The sequence below is a fragment of the Schistocerca americana genome, chromosome 11 (genome assembly GCF_021461395.2).
Source record: "Schistocerca americana isolate TAMUIC-IGC-003095 chromosome 11, iqSchAmer2.1, whole genome shotgun sequence".
Classification (NCBI taxonomy): domain Eukaryota; kingdom Metazoa; phylum Arthropoda; class Insecta; order Orthoptera; family Acrididae; genus Schistocerca; species Schistocerca americana.
Genome location: NC_060129.1, coordinates 169,107,333 through 169,119,967, shown reverse-complemented (window position 1 = coordinate 169,119,967; position 12,635 = coordinate 169,107,333). Strand labels below are relative to the sequence as shown.

General features: G+C 40.4%; 1 protein-coding gene across 2 annotated transcripts in view; it reads right to left on the bottom strand.

Moving 5' to 3' along the window:
- Nucleotides 1–12,179, bottom strand: part of LOC124554052 — a 242,103-nt gene extending 229,924 nt beyond the window's left edge. For both annotated transcript variants that reach the window (XM_047128087.1, XM_047128088.1), the window contains exons 1-2: nt 11,906–12,179; nt 378–711 (exon numbers count right to left, since the gene is read on the bottom strand). In XM_047128087.1, the coding sequence (XP_046984043.1) occupies nt 378–711; nt 11,906–12,058 (487 nt within the window). In that variant the 5' untranslated portion in view covers nt 12,059–12,179. The remainder of the gene's footprint in view (nt 1–377; nt 712–11,905) is intronic.
- Nucleotides 12,180–12,635: the final 456 nt, after the last annotated feature.

The following is a 12,635-nucleotide window of genomic DNA, read 5'->3' as shown; positions in this document are numbered from 1 at the left end:
CAACAACAACAACAACAACAACAACAATAATGAACTATACCTATGATGAAAAATTTTGGCATTTACAAGCCTAAATTGTTAACACAAATTCTAACATCTACTTATCATACTCTTCAATTTTATTTTCCACCATTCCTCAACTGTCTGTCACTATCTCTACTATGTTGGCTGTGCAACTTTCTGGGTACACAGGATCTCTGCCTGAAAACTCTTGCAACATACTTACAATTTCATCAATATTATTTACCTCTCTTGGAAAAGAAGCTTTTCCTAATGTCTCACCTTGCAAATTTTTCTTAACAAATGAAATACTTAAATTTTTACCAACAAAATGGTGATGGATTTCTTCTAATTTTCAGCAAAATACGGAAACTCACTCTTTGTCTCAACTGGCTTCAATTCACAGGGCAATTCCACTTCCTTGTTATGTAATGGTAACTGTTCCAAAGAACTGAAGCTAAAATCATCAAAGCCTTTTTGTACTGCTGCTTCTAGATGTTCACTTTCGAGCCCCAGATTTTTCTCTGCTGGTCCTTCATGTCTGCTCTCTTCTTTTGAGAGGTGAGGAGGACAGTTTGGGAATAACAGTGAAACTGCACCCAGCCTCAAGCGCGGTTTTTTGAGGGGGGCAACTAATACCTGGCCTGTCCTTTCATCACAAATTCGTGTTTCCCAAATAACATCTTCCTTTTTAAAGTGAACATGGCATACCTGTAAATAAAAATGAATAAAAAAATGAGAAGTGTACAACCAGGTAATTTTTGCAGGGTACTTATAGTTCGTAACAGAGTAAATATGTTTAAATCTTTCCAAGAGAACTGCCAACAAGTTGTGTGCATTGCTAGAGAGGGATCAAATTTGGTTTATGTTAGGTCTGGAGTGCCAGAAGGGTCGGTGCTCAGACATTTATTGTTTCTGTTAATGATTAATGATCTGCCTTTGTTCATAAATTCGAACACAATATCGTACGCTGATGACACAACTTTCATCAATAAAAGCTAAGATCTAGCCACACTGAAAACATTGACCAAAAATACCCTTGCTCAAACGTCATTATGGTTCAGAGCAAATGGTTTCTTGCTAAGCGACAGTAAAACCCAGGAACTTTACTTTAGCTTGATGGGGGTCCCTAACCACCATGGATTAGAAATCATTACACTTTTAGGTGTTACTATTGGCAACAAATTGTCCTGGGAACCACACATCAAAAATATGTCTGGTAACTTTCACAAGTTATTTATCTAATTAGAAATTTAAATGACATGTTCCAGAAAACTATGTACGATCAGCATATTTAGCATTCTTCCGAAGCATTATATCATCTGGAATTTTATAGTAGGGTAGTAGTTGTCACATAAAAGACATTCTTCTTTTGCAGAAGAAAGCATTAAGAATGATTACTGATTCTGGTAAATAAGAAGACTTTAAACCTCTGTTAATTAAACTGCAATGTCAGACAGTAGTAAACTTATTCAATTATAATGTTCTATTGTACATTAGAAACAATGTTTCAAAATTTATACTGAGAAGTGATATTCATAGCTGGTGTGTTGTGGTCTTCAGTCCAGATACTGGTTTGATGCAGCTCTCCATGCTACTCTATCCTGTGCAAGCTGCTTCATCTTCCAGTACCTACTGGAACCTACATCCTTCTGAATCTGGTTAGTGTATTCATCTCTTGGTCTCTCTCTACAATTTTTACCCTACATGTTGCACTCCAGTACTAAATCAGTGATCCCTTGATGCCTCAGAACATATCTTACCAATCGATCCCTTCCTCTAATCAAGTTGTGCCACAAATTTCTCTTCTCCCCAATTCTATTCAATACCTCCTCATTAGGTATGTGGCCTACCCATCTAATCTTCAGCATTCTTCTGTATCACCACATTTAGAAAATTTAAATTCTCTTCTTGTCTAAACTATTTATCGTCCATGTTTCACTTTCATACATGGCTACACTCCATACAAATACTTCCATTTAAATCTATACTTGACATTAGCAAATTTTTTCTTCAGAAACGCTTTCATTGCTATCGCCAGTCTACATTTTATATCCTCTCTACTTCGACCATCATCAGTTACTTTGCTCCCCAAATAGCAAAACTCATTTACTACTTTAAGTGTCTCAATTCCTAATCTAATTCCCTCAGCATCCACCGATTTCATTCGATTACATTCCATTATCCTCATTTTGCTGTAATCGGTGAACCTTAAAATTTTTATTTCTTCTCCATGGGTTTTAATTCCTACTCCAAATTTTTCTTTTGTTTCATTTACTGCTTGCTCAATATACACATTGAATAACATAGGGGAGAGGCTACAACCCTGTCTCACTCCCTTCCCAACCACTGCTTCCCTTTCGTGCCCCTCAACTCTTGTAACCGCCGTCTGGTTTCTGTAGAAATACTAAATAGCCTTTCGCTCCCTGTATTTTAACCCTGCCACCTTCAGAATTTGAAAGAGAGTATTTCAGTCAACATTTTCAAAAGCTTTCTCTAAGTCTACAAATGCTGGAAACGTAGGTTTGCCTTTCCTTAATCTGTCTTCTAAGATAAGTTGTAGGGTCAGTATTGCCTCACGTGTTCCAACATTTCTACGGAATCCAAACTGATCTTCCTCGAGGTCGGCTTCTCCCAATTTTTCCATTCATCTGTAAAGAATTCTTGTTAGTATTTTGCAGCCATGACTTATTAAACTGATAGTTTGGTAATTTTCACACCTGCTTTCTTTGGGATTGGAATTATTATACTCTTCTTGAAGTCTGAGGTTATTTCACCTGTCTCATACATCTTGCTCACCAGGTGGTAGAGTTTAGTCAGGGCTGGTTCTCCCAAGGCTATCAGTAGTTCTAATGGAATGTTGTCTACTCCCGGGAACTTGTTTCAACTCAGATCTTTCAGTGCTCTGTCAAATTCTTCACACAGTATCGTATCTCCCATTTCATCTTCATCTACATCCTCTTCCATTTCCATAATATTGTCCTCAAGTACATCGCCCTTGTATAGACCCTCTATATACTACTTCCACCTTTCTGCTTTCCCTTCTTTGCTTAGAACTGGGTTTCCATCTGAGCTCTTGATATTCATGCAAGTGGTTCTCTTTTCTCCAAAGGTCTCTTTAATTTTCCTGTAGGCAGTATCTATTTTAACCCAAGTGATATATGCCTCTACATCCTTACATTTATCCTCTAGCCATCCCTGCTTAGCCATTTTGTACTTCCTGTCGACCTCATTTTTGAGACGTTTGTATTCCTTTTTGCCTGCTTCATTTACTGCATTTTTATATTTCCTCCTTTCATTAATTAAATTCAATATTTCTTCTGTTGCTCAAAGATTTCTACTAGCCCTCATCTTTTTACCTACTTGATCTTCTGCTGCTTTCACTATTTCATCTCTCAAAGCTACCCATTCTTCCCCTATTGTATTTCTTTCCTCCATTCTTGTCAATCGTTCCCTAATACTCTCCCTGAAACTCTGTACAACCTCTGGTTCTTTCAGTTTATCCAGGTCCCATCTCCTTAAATTCCCACCTTTTTGCAGTTTCTTCAGTTTTAATCTACAGTTCATAACCAATAGATTGTGGTCAGAGTCCACATCTGCCCCTGGAAATGTCTTACAATTTAAAACCTGGTTCCTAAATCTCTGTCTTACCATTATATAATCTATCTGAAACCTTACAGTATCTCCAGGCCTCTTCCATGTACACAACCTTCTTTCATGATTCTTGAACCAAGTGTTAGCTATGATTAAGTTGTGCTCTGTGCAAAATTCTACCAGGCGTCTCCGTGTTTCATTTTTTACCCCCAATCCATATTCACCTACCACGTTTCCTTCTCTTCCTTTTCCTACTATCGAATTCCAGTCACCCATGACTATTAAATTTTCGTCTCCCTTCACTATCTGAATAATTTCTTTTATCTCATCATACATTTCATCAATTTCTTCATCATCTGCAGAGCTGGTTGGAATATAAACTTGGTAGACGTGGGCTTTGTATCTATCTTGGCCACAATAATGCGTTCACTATGCTGTTTGTAGTAGCTTACCAGTGCTACTGTTTTTTTTATTCATTATTAAACCTACTCCTGCATTACCCTTATTTGATTTTGTATTTATAACCCTGTATTCACCTGACCAGAAGTCTTGTTCCTCCTGCCACTGAACTTCACTAATTCCCACTAGGCCTATATCTAACTTTAACCTATCCATTTACCTTCTTAAATTTTCTAACCTACCTCCCCAATTAAGGGATCAGATATTCCACACTCCGATCTCAAGAACGCGTTTTCTTTCTCCTGATAACGACGTCCTCCTGCGTAGTCCGTGGCCAGGGGTGGGGATTCATAGCTATAATACTAGATATAGAACATGTGTAGACATGCCGTATCATAGACTGTGTAAATCACAGAACTCCTACCTAGTACTTGGACTAAGAATGTTTAACAGACTAAGCGAAGATTTTAAAGAATTGCCTGTAAATATTTTTAAAGCCAAGTTGTATAAGTTACTAGTAAACAATCCTTTTTATACTGTTGATGAATTTTTTGAGGACCGAAGTACTGCTTTGTAACTTCTTGTTTCTACTTTTACCCATTTCATGCAAACTAAAATACACTGAGAAATGTATGCTCTTGACTTTGTCAACTGCTGTAACGAGCTGAATGACAATAAAATTTTATTATTATTATTATTATTATTATAACAGATTTATCACCACACTGCAAGACATGTTCATGGTAGACCACCTCTTGTAACATCAATATCTGGGTCAATGGAAGCGTCCGATTCGACCCGTCAGCTTTGACCCCATGACACAAGGGTGGTGTTCCGTGTGACATCATCACAACACGGTGTTTATGAGTTGGTTGTGTTTGTAGATGTCGTCTTCTTGTGTTTCATGGTGTCCTCTGGCGGCGTGTGTGTATGTGCTGAGTACAATGTGTTGTGTTGGGTTCATTTGAGCCTTTTTTGGTTTCAAATTTCCAGCTAGGTTGTAAGGATACTTTTTCTTTTCAAGTAGTGTCTGCCGATGGCTAAATGAAATTCTCAAAGTGTCTACCATTAGCTCTAACACACACTTCCAAATGCTGTATCACAGATTGTCTTAATCAAGCCCATATTCTTGGTGTCTGCTGTATCTGCTGAAATCCTTGAACACATCTGCGAATAATGTTCAACATTCACAATATATTCTTTAAATGCCCCCAAAAATAAAAATCCAGTGGACAAAGAACAAGGTATCGAGTAGATGGAGATATTGCTGCCCCACATCCTATCCATTTATTGTGACATGCCAATTTAAAATTGTTCTAGCCTCCAGAGCGAGAAGTGGTGGTGCCCCACCATGCACGAACCCCGTGTCCCGAAGTAGCCTAAGTGTAGCAGAACGTCTTCCAACAAAAATTCACAGCATGATGCTGCAGTCAGTCCCACATAGGAAACGAAAGGTTCAGTTAATCTGTCTTCAATAATGCCAGCCCATACATTAATGTTGAACTGGTTTTCAAAAGTGCAATAAGGATCACCATCCTACCACATGTATGTGAAAATTCTCACTCCATTCTTGGTGAAATTTATTTTGTCAGCGAGCAGTGTGGTGAACGGAAAGTGTCGGTACTGAGCACACACTGCCACTAACCAACCAAGTTACAAAAAGCCTTTCTGGATTGAAAATGTGTTTCAGTACGGCCCTGCACTCTGTGAATGTGGTGGTGGGTAAAGGGGCTGCTCCCTTAACACTTTCCACACAGTCACATGACTAAATTTCTCTGGTGCTGTTGCCACTATTGCCCTCAATGTGCTACAGTACTTTATCTTCTATATCAGGTGATCCAACACTATTTGGTCTTCCACAATGAAATGACCTTTCCTAGAAAGAGGCTGTCTCCAGAAAGTTTACACGTATTCTGTGAAACGTTTTATTCTTTAGAAGATGTCTATTAGGAAATCTTACAGCACACAAACATCTGGCTTCAGGCACAATGCAATTTGCAAGTGAATACATGGTACATGTTCGTCACATGCTGATTAGAATACATTTTAGCTAGTAACTTACTGTGTGGACCAGTTTAATAAGAGAACGCATCACACCTGTGACCCTAAGCCAGACACAGTTCATTGAGACCCCTCTCAGGAATAGCTGATTCAATTACTGGTGGAAGAAAATGCTCAGTATACACTAAACACTAATCCAATAAGATCTGTAGACTAAACTTCCACTACTGACTGCGTTCTCAGTACTAAAAGATTAGATTTCCTTTCATTCCAGTTGGTCCATAGTGAGGAGGTGCTCCAGGATGTAGAGCATGTCAGAAAAACAACAATACATGACAAATATTTACAACTCAAACGAATAACCTAATGTACCATTTCACAGGTCCCAAGTGGAATGATGATCATTTTTTAATGGATACTATACGAAAGAATCATTTTACAAATATTAATGCACTGAATTTAAAATAAAAACGTTTTTATTTATTTATAAGGTAATAAACATGCACTGAAATTGGAAATTGTGCAGATATATATGATGTAACTTACCAAACTAAAGTGTTGGTATGTTGATAGACACACAAATAAACACATACACACAAAATTCAAGCTTTCGCAACCAACGGTTGCTTCATCAGGAAAGAGGGAAGGAGAGGGAATGAGGAAAGGATGTGGGTTTTAAGGGAGAGGGTAAGGAGTCATTCCAATCCAGGGAGCGGAAAGACTTACCTTGGGGGGAAAAAAGGACAGGTATACACTCGTGCGCGCGTGCGCCCCCCCCCCCCCCCCCCCCCCCACACACACACACACACATCCATCCGCACATAGACAGACACAAGCAGACATTTGTAAATATCACTTTGCCACGAAGAAAAACAATCCTAATCCTACTCCTAATGATCCAACTCCCCAAGACACTATCCAAATTGAACCCTGCCTGGAACAGTTCTGTCCTCCGTCACAGCGGGACCCACCTCCTCTTCCTCAAAATCATCCTCTCCAAACCTTCCAGGAATTTCTCACTTCCAGCCTTGCCTCTCAATCCTTTTTAAAAAACCTTAATCCTACTCCCAACATCACCACTGCTGAAGCCCAGGCTATCCGTGATCTGAAGGCTGACCGATCCATCGTCATTCTTCCGGCGGACAAGGGTTCCACGACTGTGGTACTTTATCGTCAGGAGTATGTTGCTAAGGGACTGTGTCAGCTTTCAGAAAACACTACATACAAAGTTTGCCAAGGTAATCTCATTCCTGATGTCCAGGCGGAGCTTCAATGAATCCTCAGAACCTTAGGCCCCCTACAAAACCTTTCACCTGACTCCATCAACCTCCTGACCCCAGCGACACCCCGCACCCCTATCTTCTATCTACTTCCAAAAATTCACAAACCCAAACATCCCGGCCGCCCCATTGTAGCTGGTTACCAAGCCCCCACAGAACGTATCTCTGCCTGCGTAGATCAACACCTTCAACCCATTACATGCAGTCTCCCATCCTTCATCAAAGACACCAACCACTTTCTCGAACGCCTGGAATCCTTACCCAATCTGTTACCCCCGGAAACCATCCTTGTAACCATTGATGCCACTTCCTTATACACAAATATTCCGCATGTCCAGGGCCTCACTGCGATGGAGCACTTCCTTTCACGCTGATCACCTGCCACCCTACCGAAAACCTCTTTCCTCATTACCTTAGCCAGCTTCATCCTGACCCACAACTTCTTCAGTTTTGAAGGCCAGACATACCAACAACTAAAGGGAACAGCCATGGGTACCAGGATGGCCCCCTCGTACGCCAACCTATTTATGGGTCGCTTAGAGGAAGCCTTCTTGGTTACCCAGGCCTGCCAACCCAAAGTTTGGTACAGATTTATTGATGACATCTTCATGATCTGGACTCACAGTGAAGAAGAACTCCAGAATTTCATCTTCAACCTCAATCCTTTGGTTCCAACAGATTCACCTGGTCCTACTCCAAATCCCATGCCACTTTCCTTGACGTTGACCTCCACCTGTCCAATGGCCAGCTTCACATGTCCGTCCACATCAAACCCACCAACAAGCAACAGTACCTCCATTATGACAGCTGCCACCCATTCCACATCAAACGGTCCCTTTCCTACAGTCTAGGTCTTCGTAGCAAACGAATCTGCTCCAGTCCGGAATCCCTGAACCATTACACCAACAACCTGAAAACAGCTTTCGCATCCCGCAACTACCCTCCAGACCTGGTACAGAAGCAAATTACCAGAGCCACTTCTTCATCCCCTCAAACCCATAACCTCCCACAGAAGAACCCCAAAAGTGCCCCACTTGTGACAGGATACTTTCCGGGACTGGATCAGACTCTGAATGTGGCTCTCCAGCAGGGATATGGCTTCCTCAAATCCTGCCCTGAAATGGGACCCATCCTTCATGAAATCCTCCCCTCTCTACCAAGAGTGTCTTTCCGCCGTCCACCTAACCTTCGTAGCCTCTCGGTTCATCTCTATGAAATCCCCAAACCACCTTCCCTACCCTCTGGCTCCTAACCTTGTAACCGCCCCCGGTGTAAAACCTGTCCCATGCACCCTCCCACCACCACCTACTCCAGTCCTGTAACCCGGAAGGTGTACACGATCAAAGGCAGAGCCACGTGTGAAAGCACCCACGTGATCTACCAACTGACCTGCCTACACTGTGACGCATTCTATGTGGGAATGACCAGCAACAAACTGTCCGTTCGTATGAATGGACACAGGCAGACAGTGTTTGTTGGTAATGAGGATCACCCTGTGGCTAAACATGCCTTGTTGCACGGCCAGCACATCTTGGCACAGTGTTACACCATCCGGGTTATCTGGATACTTCCCACTAACACCAACCTGTAAGAACTCCGGAGATGGAAACTTGCCCTTCAGTATATCCTCTCTTCCTGTTATCCACCAGGCCACAACCTCCGCTAACTTCAAGTTGCCGCCACTCATACCTCACCTGTCATTCAACAACATCTTTGCCTCTGTACTTCTGCCTCAACTGACATCTCTGCCGAATCTCTTTGCCTTTACAAATGTCTGCTTTTGTCTGTATATGTGCGTGTGCGTGTGTGTGTGTGTGTGTGTGTGTGTGTGTGCGTGTGTGTGTGAGCGCGCGCTCGCTACTGTGTACCCGTCCTTTTTCCCCCCCTAAGGTAAGTCTTTCCGCTCCCGGAATTGGAATGACTCCTTATCCTCTCCCTTAAAACCCACATCCTTTCGTCTTTCCCTCTTTCCTGATGAAGCAACCGTTGGTTGCGAAAGCTTGAATTTTGTGTGTCTATCAACACGCCAACGCTTTTGTTTGGTAAGTTACATCATATCAGTTGGTTCTACTGATAAATTCATCAGTGGAGTAGGAGTTGGCCACCAATAAATCCATTAGGCTTCTCTTAAACTGAATTTCATTGGTTGTTAAGGTTTTTATGGCTGCTGGCAAGTTATTGAAAATGTGTGCTCCTGAATAATGCACACCTTTTTGTACAAGACTAAATGACTTTACATCCTTGTGAACATTATTCTTATTTCTAGTATTGATTCCATAAATTGAGCTGTTGGTTTGAAAAAGTGATATTTTTAATGACAAATTTCATTAAAGAATAAATGTATTGGGAAGTAGTGGTTAGTATGCCTAGTTCCCTAAAAAGGCTTCTGCAGGATGTTCTTGAGTTCACACCACATATAACTCTTACTGCACGTTTTTGTGCCCAGAAAACTTTGGCTTGGCTTGATGAATTACCCCAAAAAATAATCCCATATGACATTATGGAATGAAAGTAAGCACAGTATTCCACCTTTTTCATTCTGTGGTGTGCTTTTCCCAGTTGAATTTATTATCAAGCTGTAATCCCAAGAATTTAACACTGTCCACTTCTTCTACCTGCTTGTCATCATATGTTAGGCATATACTTGTGGGACACCCTTTACAAGTTCTGAACTGCACGTAGTGTGATTTTTCAAAGTTTAGTGACAATGAATTGGCCAGGAACCAGTGATTAATGTCCACAAATAATTTATTAGCTGATCTTTCTAAGACTACACTTGATTTGCTATTTATTGCAATGTTTGTATCATCGGCAAACAAAACGAACTTGGCATCTGGTAATGTTACTGATGAAAGGTCATTGTTTTGTTTACTTACTAGTACAATGGCAGTGAAGATAAACACAAGAAGCCTTTAACTTAACAGTCCCAAAACATCAAAACAAACAAAACTAGGAGGGGTGGGGGGTGGGGGACCACCTGCACAACCAAGCTGGAAATTTGAAAACAGAGAGAGAAATAAAGCAAACATACAACAATAAGAAAATATCTAACTAAGGAACTACAAAAAATAAAAAAAAAAATGATCACATGTATATTTAAAATTTTTGCTTCCTTTAATCCCTGGAGAATTCCCATGTATTAGTTATTACCACATTCATAAAGTTACTATATCCTCTAAAAACGCTGAATGACTTATAAGGAGATAATCAAATGAGAAACGTTGGGGGAGGGACAGCTACTCCATTAAATAACAAAACTCAAAAAATTGCCATGATTCACCAATGTATTATGGCAATAAACTCAAAAGAATAATTAAAAACAGCTGGCAGAGGAATAAAAGTACACTGTTCCACAGTAAATTACAGACATTTGTAATTGTAAAATGCAAAAATATTGTAAATTAGGAATTGGTTACAATTTTGTGAGATGTAACTCACAAATCTGGTGATGCCTGCATCATTAAAATTACTCTAGAAAGATGCTGTACATCTATTCCTCTAATAATTTCAGAACATTTATTTTATTAATTCAGTCTGTACGTACTAAGTGACACCTCCCCCCCCCCCCTCTCAAAACAACAACAATAACAACAGCACTAACACTACCCACATAAAGAAATGTTCCATAGAAGCCATCATGAAAGAGGCTAATTACTGAAAGTTGTGTATTTATGTGGCCAATATCAGTGAAGCCCTTTTGTGTCACTGTGTTTCTATGACTATTTCATTATCAATTGGAGTATGTTAATACTAAAAAACCAGACAGTGTCAAGACAGCTGATACACTGCCACGTGTGAGGTCCATATTAGCAGAAGCATACATACACGGTGATTTTCAAGGTATTTAGTTATGTATGTAGGATAGAAACGTAGAGCACTTAAATGTATCTGAAATTACTGACCCAGAAAGTAACACAAGTTGCAGAAAGAATCGATAGTACAAAATATCCTGTATCTTCCATTTGCAATATTAATCTACTCTTGTCTTCTTCACTTTTGTAGAATTCTGTCACCATAAAGTAAAATTTTTATCTTCGCACTGCACGACCAAAAGTGTTGCGTGTGTTCTGCTCAGACTTACTAAATCGAATTTTGAACATCAGTCTCCTACAAATTAAATACTAGAAGGTCCAGTCCCGTCGACAGCGAGGTCTATAAAGGCGGAATTTATCAGGGATTTGCTAATAAGGGAGCTGCCGTTTTAATTCACTTTTGAATTACGGGCAGAGAGTAGGCCTACGTCTACGCGAAATGCCTTTCATTTTTCAAAGACAGCTTACTGTAAGTTTATATAGCACAAAAAAGGCCTGAATACCAATACTGTACCAGTCAATGCTTAAGCAACTCGTATTCGGTGTATAGCACACTACATCAAAAATTTGCAACAAACGCTGAAGAGCACTGTGTATGTAAGAAAGCCACTGATCTGGAGGAGTCTTCCGTGCTACATTCAATTATCAGATTTATAGAAACTTCCACTGCCTGCACTTCGAGGAGTAAATAATTTACATGATGTAAACAAACTAAGCTGCGGGTTTTCTGGTCGAGAAAACGAAGCATGATACATTACAGTACTCTCCGTCATTAGATTAAAAAATTCTTACGAACGTAAACAAAAACGAAAGACTCACCTTAGAACTTGGAGAAGGAGCAAAGTTAACCCGACCAATACTTGATAACCATTTCCTCCTCAACGTTTCACCCTTCGGAAATTGAAATACTGTAACTTTTGGGCCAGCGTCATAATTACCACGGCAATACGGCACAGAACAATGATACGGCATATTATCAATAACAAGAAGTCAAACCCACAAATCGTTCACGTTCAATCACGTAGTTTTTCTCTATTAGGACACACAGGGCGCAGCGCGTAAGTTTACCGCTTGAATATTTGACTTCGTACGACGCCATGTTGTGACGTCACGCACATGCGCAGAAAGGAGCATCAGCCACTGTGCTGGTACTGAAGACTATAAGAGCTATGCGCTCTTGTTCGATAGTGTTTCACAACAGCGAAAACGAACAAGTGCTCATAACTTCTCATGTATGTATAGGCGATCTGTACTGCCCATTTTTTCTTGTTTTGGTCCATACTACCGCCTCTGAAAGTTGCCTAATCTCCATTCTTAGCAACCATAATCCCGGTACATGTATTTCACAGAGGTATCAGAAATATTGTCGCTTGTAGCTTTCGACTCGTTCCTTTCCGAACCATGGACCCTTACCTCCATTTTATACATTTATCCTTCTCCATCATACTTGAAAGTTTGTAACATCACCACGAAATCACCCTGTTTACACATGTATTCACGGGTGCTGGCGCCTAGAACTGTGAGACTCTGTATCATCGTTGGATGACGT